General features: G+C 47.2%; 1 protein-coding gene across 3 annotated transcripts in view; it reads right to left on the bottom strand.

Moving 5' to 3' along the window:
* Positions 1 to 14,686, bottom strand: part of ATP6V1A (ATPase H+ transporting V1 subunit A) — a 79,716-nt gene that overhangs the window by 24,339 nt on the left and 40,691 nt on the right. For all 3 annotated transcript variants that reach the window (XR_011026577.1, XM_068270911.1, XM_068270912.1), the window contains exons 5-9: positions 13,373 to 13,587; positions 11,567 to 11,704; positions 10,557 to 10,708; positions 9,227 to 9,389; positions 73 to 181 (exon numbers count right to left, since the gene is read on the bottom strand). Coding sequence is in view for 2 of the 3 variants with exons in the window: in XM_068270911.1 (XP_068127012.1) it covers positions 73 to 181; positions 9,227 to 9,389; positions 10,557 to 10,708; positions 11,567 to 11,704; positions 13,373 to 13,587 (777 nt within the window). In the remaining variant the exon portion in view is untranslated. The remainder of the gene's footprint in view (positions 1 to 72; positions 182 to 9,226; positions 9,390 to 10,556; positions 10,709 to 11,566; positions 11,705 to 13,372; positions 13,588 to 14,686) is intronic.

The raw sequence follows: 14,686 nt of genomic DNA, 5'->3' as shown, positions 1-14,686 counted from the left end.
CAGAGAGGTGAGTGTGAGCCTCAGAGGATGCGACCACCAGGGGGCAGCAAAGCGGGCAGGTATCGGCCTCACCTGTATAGATAGAAGCCTCTCTGGCAGCCACAGGCATGTTGGATGTATTGGCGACCAGCGACGTGCGTTTCATGATGCTTTCCTCCTTCCCATCCACCTCCATCGTCAGCTGAAACAAAGCAAAAGCTTGTGATTGGCTGAGCATCTCTCACTGCCGATTGGTCAAGCTTGTCTGTGCTCCTCCCATCCATGCTCTACTCAGAGGGGCTGCTTAAAGTGTACCAGAGATGACATGTGACATGGTGAGATAGACATGTGTATGTACAGTGCCTAGCACACTAATAACTATGCTGTGTTCCTTTTTTTCTTTCTCTGCCTGAAAGTTTATAGTTGGCTATGGATTTTATTATTATTGCTGCTTTGACAGTTTTTCTCCAGTCAGGACTCAGTCAGCTCTCTAATAACAAATTCCACCTATAAAACACTTTCCTAAGCAGATACCTGGGCTTTTTATTGCGAGAGAAAAAGATAAAAAGGTCAATTGTTCATGTATTTTCACTCTGGGACTCTTGAGACTCTGCAATTGAGCAGACTCTGCAATTGAGCAGACTATATAAAGCCCCATCTACACGATACGATTCTTTATACGATTCGATTACGATTCTATTTACGATCCGATTAAATTCAACATGTCCGATTGGGATTCGATTCAATTCGATTTGCCATTGTTTTGCAATGGCAAATCGTATTGAATCGAATCCCGATCGGACATGTTGGATTTAATCGGATCGTAAATAGAATCGTAATCGAATCGTATAATGAACCGTATCGTGTAGATTGGGCTTAAAGCATTAAATCTGCTTTGTAAAATAAAACCTTGAGATATCTAAAGGAGTCATTTTTCGGAGTAGAAGGACAGATCCAATTGTTTATCTCTGGTTCACTTTAAAGAGAGGGGGGGGGGCGAGACAATAACAGCGTTTTTCAGATTGTCAATGTAAATCGTGACATCTGAAAAGACCATATCTTTACAGTGTGACTGACATTTAAATCTCCTGTTAAAGTAAAAACAACAACAAAAAGGTCAGATACTTCTCTATGTAGAGCAGGGGTGTCAAACTCGAACACAAAGTGGGCCAAGATTAAAAACTCAGACCAAGTCTTGGGCTAACCTCAATGTTTACTGGCCACCTTCCTCCCTTATAAAGTTCCCTGGTGTGTAATTCCCACCCTCCCCTAAAGAGTTCCTTGGTATCTAGTGGACCCCCTTCTCTATACAGTTTCCTGGTGTCTAGTGACCACCCTCCTTCCCATAAACAGTTACCTGGTGTCTATTATGTTCCCCCTCTCTCCCCCCTATGGCTTCCCTGGTGTTCTAGGGATTCACCTCCAATATAGCTTCCCTGGTGGTCTAGAGTGGGCCAAATATAATGCAAAGTTTGCAAAGCCACTTGGGGCAAAATCTGATGGCTCTGCAGGCCAGAGTGAGATGTGTATGATGGAGAGGGAAGGTTCTGGATAATAAAAGAGCCTTCCCATTCCTTCCTCGGTGTCCTGGTTCCAACTCTGTCCCCGTGCGCTCCTGAAGACTGGCAGCTCCCGTACTGCACATGTGCGCTGGAGGGCGCTCGTACAAGTAAGGACCTGCCCATCTTTGGAAGCGTTCGTGGACACAAGTGCTCCTGGTGCCTTCTGAGGGCTCCCAATTCAAATGGCTGGTGACGGTGCTGAATCAGGAAACCGAGGGAGAAATGTGCAGGCTCTTTAGGACCCAGAGCCTTTTTTTACGATAGATTTGCTAGTAAGGTGGCCATTCATGTCCCGATCTGCCACCAGATTCACCACGAGAGAGATCGGTCTCTGATCAAATAGTGAGATTGTGGAGAGCAGCGCGTTTGTAGTGTTTTGGCGATAACATTACGTAAGAACTAGCGCATACTAATTCTAGCTTGAACTGTCTGATCAGGCTGCTCGTTGTGCAAAACACAAGCTTTTAGTTTCTGAGCACATCCATTTGCAATGACCTAACAAAAAATGACACCTTGATGGTTAAAGGGGCAGTTTAGTAAAAATTATTGTTTTCCATTAATCACATATCAGTTATTTAATAAGCAGAGCATACGTTTTTCCATAGACCTTGTGTTAAAAAAAAAGTAGATGATAACACTAGTTCTGCTTTTTAAAGAGGAACTCCAGTGAAAATAATGTAGTAAAAAAAGTGCTTCATTTTTTACCATAATTATGTATAAATGATTTAGTCAGTGTTTGCTCATTGTAAAATCTTTCCTCTCCTCGATTTACATTCTGACATTTATTACATGGTGACATTGTTACTGTGGGCAGGTTATGTAGCTGCTGCTAGCTGTTTTGGCTGTTAGAGACAGCTGTGAACAGCTATTTCCTGTCTGTGAACATTGTTACATTGTGGCAGTTTGCCCAGAGTACCGCGGTACTCAGAGCTTCTTGTGGGAGGGTTTTCAGCACAAAATCAGTCATACAGCGCAGCCTGATGGTCTGTTTGTGAAATGCAATAGATTTGTCATGTAAAAGGGGGTATCAGCTACTGATTGGGATAAAGTTAAATTCTTGGTCGGAGTTTCTATTTAAGACTGCTCTAAGCAACAGACTTCACTGATAGTAGTAGACACCGCAGCTGATTTATAATGGCTGGCTCACTCACTACAGAGAGCCATGCTGTTCTCACATGTAACTAGCTAAGTAAATAAACAAACAGGCTGCTATGTAAGTAACTAATTAGCAGCCTGCTTTATCTATTTACTTAGCTAGTTACATGTGAGAACACCTCTCTGTAGTGAGTGAGCCAGCCCTCAGCTGCAGTGTCTGCTACTATCAGTGAAGTCAGTCGCTTAGAGCAGCTTAGAGCATGGTAATGGTGCAGCTCAGCTGTCTTAAAAAGCAGAATTAGTGTTATCTACTTTTTTTTAACACAAGGTCTATGGAGAAACGTATGCTCTCCTTATTAAATAACTGATATGTGATTAATGGAATATAATAATTTTCACTAAACTGCCCCTTTAAGATATAAAAAAGATGTAATGAGGATATAATAAAAGTATAACATTTCTGGTAGATTTACCACTTCCCAGTGTAAGTGAATAGAGCTTCTAGATGAATACTTTAGGTGGTAGTAGTGCCGAAATTCTCAACTTTCAGTGCCAGATCACCGGGCAATAAAACCTCCCTACCGGCCATTGCTAAGGTGACTACACATTACAAGATGTATGGACAGATTGACCATTACTTAGATCACCCTGGCTGAATATGACCGGCTCGGCTCCTGGCCTTCTACGGTGTTATGGCATCATAGCGAATGCCTGTACCATGTGACTTGGCACATAGTGACCTTACAACATGCGCAAGTGTCATGTGTAAAGGCAGCCATACACTGGTCGATTGCCACCAGATCAACCAGCAGATAGAATCTGATCAAAGAGGGATCTATTGGCTGCCGACACTGCAAACAGATTTTTAATCGATTTTACTATGAAATTGATTCACAATCTGTGGAGCTGCCGGTGCCGCCGCCCCCCTGCGTACATTACCTGATCCGGCCGGCGCAAGTCCCCCAGTCTCTACTCCGCTCTGGGCTTCAGCTTCACTTTACTTCCTGTCGGGGGAAGTTTAAACAGTAGAGGGCGCTCTACTGTTTAAACTTCCCCCAACAGGAAGTGAAGCCAGCCAGAGCCCAGTGCGGAGAAGGGACTGCGGGGACACGCGTCGGCGGAACAGGTAGTGTATTGCCACTAACATCGGTCGTCAGACATTTGAACGCCGCTATCGACGCACTCCCGACCCGCCGGCGATCGAGCAACATTTTCCGCACGGACGGATCAACGATCAATTTCGAATGGAAATCGGTCAGTCAGCATTTGCGTATTGATTTCACAGCATCATTCGAATCTGCTGTCTATCGGCGGGAAAATTAGAGTTTTGGCACCTTTAGAGGCACAAGCAGTGACGCCAAAAACCAAAGGCCAGGAGCCGCGCCGGCAGAGAGGCGAGACTAACGCTGCACATGGAGGGGGACGACAACATTTCAAGCAGACCCAAACCAAACATTTTTTAATTCAAAATATTTAGTTGCAGCACTCTGACACATACAAAGATAAATAAACACTCCTTCAAGCCAATGAACATTTCAGTGCATGCTTTTCACCCTTCTCTTTTCATAGCTAGGGTTATACAGGTGGCAGCCATTAGCAATTCCTGCTTTGCCAGACACCTCCTACTTCACCAGTCTGCCGGATTCTGTCCCGGCAATTTGAAAGGAAGGGAGGGGTTCCTCCAATAAATGTAAAATATTTTATATTTGTCATCATGCAGCTGAAAAAAGGCTGCTATTTATTATTATCATTTAAAAAATAGATTTTATTTCTGAAATCTTGTATTTTTAATTTGGGTCCACTTTAAGGTGGCCACTAATGAATAAAATGATAAAAAAATTGTTCATTACACCATCAACAAACCAATCTTTGCTTCCTATCTATCACAACCAACCAGAAAATCCAAATTTTGGTTTGACAAAAATCCAATCGGACGACTTTTTATAATAATTCGTAATCCATTGTGCCCATCAACTGAGATTATTTACAACCAATCCGATCAGAATTTCTGACTGCTCGAATGATTTTTCACTAGAAATTGAACTGTTAGTGGCCACCTTTATACACTTGGGGGATACCAGCCGGGCATCAGTCAGACCGCTGTGCACCCAAATGAGCCCTAACAACCGAGAGTTACCGATCTATCCTTTTGACTAATTTCCCAACATCGATTGAGACATCCATCGGGTGGCATTGTTGCGGAACAGATTCTACGAAATAATCAAATCTGAAGGTCGATCGGGTTGCAATATCGAGTAATGTATGGGCACATTTAGGTTAAGGTCACACTTGCCAAAATTGTGGCAGTTTTCGGCAACGCAAAAAAACACATATAATGCTTCTTAATGTACAATCGCAGTGCACCGGGAGCAATGTGCGGTTTTCCGCAGCAGAGAATAAAATGCTGACACTGCTTTTTATCGCGCGCGCGATTCCCCATTGCCGACAGTCAGATGTTCTCAACTGGCTGCCACCCAAGAATTCTGATTCGGCCGCGGGAGAACTTCCTCAGGCGTGACTCCACCCTCTCTTATTTGCAACCCCTGCACTAGAGGCCTGCGCAGGTGTTTTTCAGACCAGCACCCACAGTCCCGCTAACCGCATCGCTTTCTGGGGTATCTGTTACCCGCACCGGACCTGCGAGCTTCCGGACCCACAACCTGCTTCTTGGCTGCCTAATGCATTCATGAAGAAAGACGGCAGGGAGCTGCTATAATTACCTGCAGCAAGCTACTCACAACCCAACACACACAAGTAATGGCTGGATAGTGTAATGGATAAGGGCCTCTGACACAGGAGACCAGGGTTGGAATCTCGGCTCTGCCTGTTCAGTAAGCCAGCACTAATTCAGTAGGGAGCTCTTTGGGCAAGACTCCCTAACACTGCTGCTGCCTACGCTGAGTGCGCTCTAGTGGCTGCCTCGCAAGTGCTTTGAGTCCGACAGGAGAAAAGCGGTATACAAAAAAAGGAATTATTATAAAAAATGGTTAACCAAAACAGGTAAACGCATTTTGGGTATCCAACTTGATGCAGGCCTTTACCCTCTACTGTAACTGGCAGCAAAGTTACATCCCTATTGGTTAATTTCAGTTAGGAACACTGTGGACATTCGGTTTTGTTTTACATGCACATAAAACCAGTGTAATCCCGATGAAATAACGTTTACTGCTAATCCTTGCTATATTTTGTGCTGGACTGAAAACATTACGCTTCTCAGTAGAAATGGAATCTCTCTTTAGGTCATGGTTTGCTTCAAATGCAAGAAATGTACATTTCTCGTCTCCAGAAATCCTGGGCTTAAATAACGGATAATGCAGCACATCGAAGCCTGCCAAGAATAGCAGCTGCGCATATATGGAGAGAGCTGAGCGGGGGCCAACATCAGCAGGGGGGATTACAGGGGGGACTACAAGTACCAGCAGCATGCTCTTGGAAAACAGCTGCAGAGGGAGATTACAAGGGGGAGGGGAGGACAAGTACCAGCATGCTTTGGGCCAACATCAGCAGGGGGGATTACAGGGGAGACTGCAAGTACCAGCATGCTCTGGGACAACATCAGAAGGGGCAACCACAGGGGGGGGGGGACTACAAGTACCAGCATGCTCTGGGACAACTTCAGAAGGGGCAACCACAGGGGGGGGGGACTACAAGTACCAGCATGCTCTGGGACAACGTCAGAAGGGGCAACCACAGGGGGGGGGGACTACAAGTACCAGTATGCTCTTGGAAACCAGTTGCAGAGAAAGATTACAAAGGGGACTACAAGTACCAGCATGCTCTGGGGCAACAGCTGCAGAGGGAGATTACAGAGGGGACTACAAGTACCAGCATGCTCTAGGGACAACAGCTGCAGAGGGAGATTACAGAGGGGACTACAAGTACAAGCATGCTCTTGGAAACCAGTTGCAGAGGGAGATTACAAGGGGGGGGGGGGGGACAAGTACCAGCATGCTTTGGGCCAACATCAGGAGAGGGAGATTACAGGGGGGACTACAAGTACCAGCATGCTTTGGGCCAACACCAGGAGAGGGAGATTACAGGGGGGACTACAAGTACCAGCATGCTTTGGGCCAACACCAGGAGAGGGAGATTACAGGGGGGACTACAAGTACCAGCATGCTTTGGGCCAACACCAGGAGAGGGAGATTACAGGGGGGACTACAAGTACCAGCATGCTTTGGGCCAACACCAGGAGAGGGAGATGACAGGGGGGACTACAAGTACCAGCATGCTTTGGGCCAACACCAGGAGAGGGAGATTACAGGGGGGACTACAAGTACCAGCATTCTTTGGGCCAACACCAGGAGAGGGAGATTACAGGGGGGACTACAAGTACCAGCATGCTTTGGGCCAACACCAGGAGAGGGAGATTACAGGGGGGACTACAAGTACCAGCATGCTTTGGGCCAACACCAGGAGAGGGAGATGACAGGGGGGACTACAAGTACCAGCATGCTTTGGGCCAACACCAGGAGAGGGAGATTACAGGGGGGACTACAAGTACCAGCATGCTCCGGGGAAATACCAGGAGAGGGAGATTACAGGGGGGACTTCAAGTACCAGCATGCTTTGGGCCAACACCAGGAGAGGGAGATTACAGGGGGGACTACAAGTACCAGCATGCTCTGGAGTAACAAAAGCGGGGAGGATTACAAGTACCAGCATGCTCTGGGGCAACATCAGCAGAAGGAGATTGCCGGGGGGACTACTAGTACCAGTATGCTCTGGGGCAAAAGCTGCAGCGGGAGATTACAGGGAGGACTACATGTACCAGCATGTTCTGGGACAATAGCTGTAGAGGGAGATTCCAGGGGGACTAACTACAAGTACCAGCATGCTGTGGGGCAACATCAGCAGGGGGAGATGACAGGGGGGACTACAAGTACCAGCATGCTCTGGGACAACAGCAGGGGGAGATGACAGGGGGGACTACAAGTACCAGCATGCTCTGGGACAACAGCAGGGGGAGATGACAGGGGGGACTACAAGTACCAGCATGCTCTGGGACAACAGCAGGGGGAGATGACAGGGGGGACTACAAGTACCAGTATTCTCTGGGACAACAGCTGCAGACCCACTTGTGGTCCAGCTCTGAGTCACAAAGTGCAGCGTGTAAATCACTGGAAGAATCGGGGCTTTGTGCTGAGAAGCTTTGCGCACGCCGCATTCTGTCACATTTAGACAATACGGCATTTATTAATAAATTGGCAACATTACTATTTATATAACTGTCTTATAAGTGCTTATAGTTACAGAAGGTTTTATGCAACTTGGAAATCAAGCACATGGCATCTTCATAACCAGGGGCGCCAGTATTTCCTGCTTTATAAATAAGCCCCTTGTGCAAGGAATGCGTGTCGCTGGTGTGGGATTACATTTACAATACACACGGCACATACAGTGATTTCCTAGCACTCCCTGTCACAAGGAGTATACAGAGCTGCAAAATAAGCCGGTCTGTTGTGCAGCCAAGAAGACTTCCTTTTGTTTCCACTGGGATGTAGTCACATGATTATGCCTACAGGAAGCTGCTGACTCAGATGCATGCTGGGAGATAAACCCAGTATTAACATATGGTGAAGTTCTCGCCAGCATGTCTCTGAATAGGCAGGTTTCCCATAGGCATAACAAATCATTGCTGTTCTGTTTAAAGGGAAACTGAGGTGAGAGACATATGGAGGCTGACTTATCTCCTATTAAACAATGCACATTGGTCCTGCTGATCCTCTGCCTCCAACCCTTTTAGCTATAGACTATGAATAAGCATGCAGATCACGTTTCTGATCGCTCAGCTCTGGGAAATCTCTCAGTACATTTCCCTTTCCTGTTACTGCCACCCTAGAGCATTATGGGAAACACAGAGCTCTAGTTGTGTAACGGATGGACGCTCACCTCAGGGAAATCTCTCAGTACATAGCCCGGCCCTGTTACTGCCACCCTAGAGCATTATGGGAAACACAGAGCTCTAGTTGTGTAACAGATGAAAGCTCACCTCAGGGAAATCTCTCAGTACATAGCCCACCCTGTTACTGCCACCCTAGAGCATTATGGGAAACATGGAGCTCTAGTTGTGTAACAGATGGACGCTCACCTCAGGGAAATCTCTCAGTACATAGCCCGGTCCGGTTACTGCCACCCTAGAGCATTATGGGAAACATGGAGCTCTAGTTGTGTAACAGATGGACGCTCACCTCAGGGAAATCTCTCAGTACATAGCCCGCCCTGTTACTGCCACCCTAGAGCATTATGGGAAACATGGAGCTCTGGTCGTGTAACAGATGGACGCTCACCTCAGCGAAATCTCTCAGTACATAGCCCGGTCCGGTTACTGCCACCCTAGAGGATTATGGGAAATGCAGAGCTCTAGTTGTGTAACAGGACAACGCTCGCCTCAGGGAAATCTCTCAGTACATAGCCCGGCCCTGATACTGCCACCTTAGAGCATTATGGGAAACATGGAGCTCTAGGTGTGTAACAGATGGACGCTCACCTCAGGGAAAACTCTCAGTACATAGCCTGGCCCTGTTACTGCCACCCTAGAGCATTATGGGAAACACAGAGCTCTAGTTGTGTAACAGATGGACGCTCACCTCAGGGAAATCTCTCAGTACTTCCGACATCTCGTTCCCTCTCTCCCCGCAGCCCACGTAGATGATGACGTCACTGTTTGAGTACTTGGATAAGGACTGTGAGATGACAGTCTTGCCACAGCCGAAGGCTCCTGGGATGGCTGTGGTCCCGCCTTGTACACACCTGAGGAGGCACAACATAGAGAGCGCATGAGAAACGCATCACAGAGGGGAGACAATCTGACACGTTCACTACGGATGAGACGTCACAACCAATCAGGAGTTTGCAGAGCGTTTCTGCCTAAAGAGGAACTGTAGTGAAAATAACGTAATGGATAAAATTGCTTACTTTATTTTTTACAATATTCATGGATAAATGATTTACTCAGCGTTTGCCCATTTTAACATCTTTTCTCTCCCTGAATTACATTCTGACATTTATCACAGGTGGTGACATCTCTAGTCCTGCCAGGTGCAGCTCTGCGGAATGTTTGTTTACGGAAAGTTCTAAAGGAAGTTAAAATAATTCCTGGTCTCCCACAATGCCCTTTCAGAGGAGAATACTGCATAGCTGAACAGCCTAGGCTAAGCATAACTGGGAAAGCAGGGCTACATACCAATATATGGCAATATATGGATAGGGCATCCTGAATAATATACTGCACTCTTCTATGAAGTCACCACAGGGCCTCTTTAATAGCTCTGCACCTGGGAAAGCCAATAGTTCTGCAGCTGACAACAGGAGTCTGAATGAGCATTGCTCTACTGGAAGACTCTTCTCCATAGCTTGGCAAACATTAGGTGGTTACTGGCAGATTTCAATACTGACAACACGCGTAGATGCGGCGGCGATGTGGCTTATCAATCGAGCCGCTGATGAGGCTCGATTAATAAGATCCGACAGGACGGATCTCCCCACCGCCGATTCCCTGCTCGATCCCCACGAGGGGACAATGGCAGGGAATTGAGCGGAAGATAAGCGGCGCCGGCGGGGAATCGAATCCGGGGCACGCGGAAGAGGCGATCCGGCGGCTAATCGAGCCGCTGGATCGGAGCCTCATCTACTCGTGTAGATGAGGCTTTAAGGTCGCATTACCACGCAATGTCCCACTGTGAATATGCCCCGAAATATCTGGCTTTGCATGTAATGAGTCTATTTCATATATTAGTTTTACCTTTTAAGCTTAATTACTGAAATAAATGGAATTTTGCAAGGTATTCTACTATTTCTGAGTTTCATCTGTATAGGACATCAGATTATTTAGCTTTCCAGTATCAGGATGGTGTGAAGTCCCTGTGTAACACTTGTGTTTCCTCCCCAGACCCCCCCACACACAGCAGATGGACTCACGGGAACAGAGCGTCCAGCACTCTCTGGCCGGTCAGCAGCGGGTAATTCGCCGGAAGCTTCTCGGTCACCGGCCGCACCGTTCTCACCGGCCACACCTGCACCATGGTGAACTTCTCCTTCACTCCCTCAAACTCCAACTCCAGCACCACGTCCTGGCGAGACACAGAGAGGGGGAACCAATTACAGCACGCACACACTTTATAGTCCACACCTGCCGCGTGTGCGGCTGCGCAGCTCTAAGGCCAACCCCCTGATCCACGCTACAGTAGCGTGGATCGAGGGGTTGGTCCTAGAGCTGCGCTGCCGCACTCGCGGCAGGTGCGGACTGCGCAGCCGCGGCCAGCTCCGGCGGCCATATTGGCAGAGGCAGGAGAGCCCGACCCGGGTCCTGCGGTCGTGACAGGCCGGGGGGGTCTATTGAGCGGCGGGGACCCGGCGGAATGACACGGAGGGAGCGGATGGCGTCCTCCGTGTCTTTTAAAGAGATGCAGGTACTTCACTTTTTTAACTTTTTTTTTTTTTTTAATAATTTGGCCTCGTAAGTCCTTTAAGGAGCCTACTAATGATTCAATCTTTGTAGATGAATCGTACCATTTCTATGTGATATAAGGGACTGCATAGAGTATCCATTCAATATATTCACTCTGTTTACCCTTCCACTACATAGATTTGGTAATATTGGACAAAAAAAATATTGTATCATTAGTGGCCACTAGAAGTAGGATGAATTTGGTAATACTCAGCCGCCAGTCAAAGCCGTTACTTCAATGACAATGCAGGGTGTTGTCTGGCACCTTCATTGGTCACCTGGATCATGTGATCTCTAACCATCGTGTGCCCCCTACAACAACCGATTGGTGGTCAGCAGGAAAGAGGGAGAGACGCTACTGCCCATCACAGACCACAAACGCCAGCCCATCGGAAACAGGCTGGAGATAATACACCAGTGTGGGGCAGCATGTGGAGCAGTGTCTTTCCACAGCGTTATAAACGGCCTCCCGCAGACTCACGGAGATGTCGTAGTTCCCAGGAGGGGCCACGTAGCAGACGGTTCCACGGTTTCGTGGTGGAAGCATAATCTTGTGCTTGATGAGAGAATTTTCATACACCAGTCCGTAGATATCTCCCCCGGTGATGTGACTGCCCACCTGCAAGGGGGAAAACAAGAAATCACAATAAATACAAGATCACAATACAGCAGAATCCCTTTATAGTAAAACACCAAGGGACAAGTGCTTTATTATAGCAGAAGTTTACTATATCAGAATTGGTCATACTCCAGCATATAAAGTATACTATAGTACTGGATCTTAATTTAAACAAGAATGGAGTCATTTTTCTTTTCAATGTTTCAGGAAGTGAGCACAGGCAGCGTCTAAGCTAGATCATAATGCATGGAGCTCAATATGCAGGGATTTGCATGCATTACTCACACAACAGCTTGCACAGGAAACAGATCTCATCAGTTAAAGCGGACCTGATCTCATACTTCCTCTCTGCTCTAAAAGATACGCAACAGCATAATCACAACAAAAATACATTTTTTTTTATTACAGCTGATACAAAACCTAAAATAAATCTGCAGTTTCTACTTCCTGATTCAGGGAAGCAGACAGATTGTTAACATCCTGTGCTTTCAAATGGCCTTATCTGCCATAGGCAGTCATGTGACACAGGGGGGAGATCAAATTACAACTTGTGATTAGTCACAGATGAGGGAGAATTAGACAGGCTAAACTTTCTAAATACAGGGTGCATTTCTCTATGTATTTCGTGTCCTGTGCAAGAGTTCAGGTCCACTTTAATGCAGGTTACAGCACATATAGTGTGCTCCTCTGTCCGGATGATACTGTAGTGTTGCAGCCATGCACAAGCATATTGTAGATGACAGGCAGTAATCAGGCAGCAGCTTGCACAGGAAGCATTGCAGCCATGCACAACCAAGTCACGGATGACAGGCAATTCCCTCAGTAATCAGGCAGCAGCTTACACAGGAAGCATTGCAGCTATGCACAAGCACGTCACGGATGACAGGCAATTCCCTCAGTAATCAGGCAGCAGCTTGCACAGGAAGCATTGCAGCTATGCACAAGCAAGTCACGGATGACAGGCAATTCCCTCAGTAATCAGGCAGCAGCTTGCACAGGAAGCATTGCAGCCATGCACAAGCAAGTCACAGGTGACAGGCAATTCCCCCAGTAATCAGGAAGCATAGGTCTCACAGGCTGGTACTTTTGAGGTAATCGCCACAGGCTCATACTAGTGTGCAGATAGTGAGCAGGCTACATGTGTCTACCAGTCTGCCACTGACACAGCTCATGGGTCTCTCTGACATATGAAGCATGCTCCCGCTCACTTTCCACTATAGCCGGATACAGAATACCACAGGGGAAAAAAACAGGTTTACGATAACAGAAGCTATCATATGCGGGTTTACTATACCTGGTGTTACTCTCATATACTTATAATGGGGCTTGGCCGGGACATGGACATTTTGTTTACTATATTAGAGTTTGCTATAAAGAGATTATACTGTAATCTGTATTCAACTATACCTGAGCTCTGGGAAAACAAGCAGCTAGAGGACTGGACACACACTAGATCAATGATCTGCAAACTCGGCTCTCCAGCTGTTAAGGAACTACAAGTCCCACAATGTATTTGGCTTTATGAATCAGGACTGTGGCTGTCAGACTCCCACAATGCATTGTGGGACTTGTAGTTCCTTAACTGCTGGAGAGGCAAGTTTGCAGATCACTGCACTAGATAAAGGTCCGCACACAAATGAGGAGCGGCGCCGGTGTCTGGGGACGTACCCGCAGGCTCTTGGAGGGGGAGAATTCCCATTTAATGTCTCGGCTGAGCGCGGACACGTTGACACCGCGGGGGATGTAGATGCTCTGCGTCGAGTCGCTGATGTCCTTCAGAGGTCGCTGGATACCATCAAAGATGGAACCCATGATGCCTGGACCCAGCTCCACGGACAGGGGCTTCCCGGTGCGGAGGACGGGGTCTCCCACTGATACACCAGCTGCAGGAGGAACGCTGAGGAAAATATACACCATATACAGAACACCGGCAATACTGTATCTTACCTGCTGGTGGCACTATTTACCAAACTGCTGAACTTCCCCTGTCCACCACAGCAGGTGGCTCTACTATAACTAACTGGCCTACAATTCCACCCCTCACCTACAGGTGGAGCCTGGCTTATGAGCTATACTGGACTCCCATCTCTCACCAGCAGATGTCCTTGCACATAGAGGGAATAGGGCCATAGTGTTTGCTTTCTGTTTTCTTACTCTGTCTATACCAGGGGTCTCAAACTCAATTTACATGGGGGGCCGCAGGAGGCAAAGTCAGGATGAGGCTGGGCCGCATAAGGAATTTCACAATCGCGGCGCATCGCCGCCTCTGCCCGCCCCTCTCACTCTTTCTTCATAGAGAGGGGCGGGGAGAGGTGGCGATTGACGTCAGGAGGGGCAGAGCTGAAGCTGAAAGCTCTGCCCCTTCCAGGAAATGTCGGCGGATTTCCCCCCGGGTGATTTAGGGGCTCTGCAGCCCTCGTTTAGCGGCGGGGATGCGGCGGATTACCTGGGAGCACTGAAGCGAACTATAAGGAAGCTTTTGCCAGCGAGGGCCACAAAATATTGTATCGAGGGCCGCAAATGGCCCGCGGGCCGCGAGTTTGAGACCCCTGGTCTATACTAAGCTATATTTGCCTGCATACAAAATGACTTGTTGTTATGGTTTTCATGTGTTTGTTTGTTTGGACGCACATGAGGGGCGGCAGCAGGATGATCTCTTGGTAATCACTGCGTAGTGTGTGGGTAGGCGATAGACCCCTCCATTAGTTACTGTACTAGTGGTTTTGTGTGTGTTCACCTGGCCATGAATCTCCCTTGCATACAGTGCATCCGGAAAGTATTCCCAGCTCATCACTTTTTCCACATTTTGTTATGTTACAGTCTTATTCCAAAATTAATTTCATTATTTTTTTTCCCTCAGAATTCTACACACAACACCTCATAATGACAACATGAAAAATGTTTACTTTAGGTTTTAGGCAAATTTGTTAAAAATAAAAAAAATTAAGAAAGCACATGCACATAAGTATCCACAGCCTTTGC

The sequence above is a fragment of the Hyperolius riggenbachi genome, chromosome 2 (assembly GCF_040937935.1).
Source record: "Hyperolius riggenbachi isolate aHypRig1 chromosome 2, aHypRig1.pri, whole genome shotgun sequence".
NCBI classification, from domain to species: Eukaryota; Metazoa; Chordata; class Amphibia; order Anura; family Hyperoliidae; genus Hyperolius; species Hyperolius riggenbachi.
The sequence above is the reverse complement of the archived record's forward strand: the minus strand, read 5'-3'. Positions and strand labels throughout refer to the sequence as shown.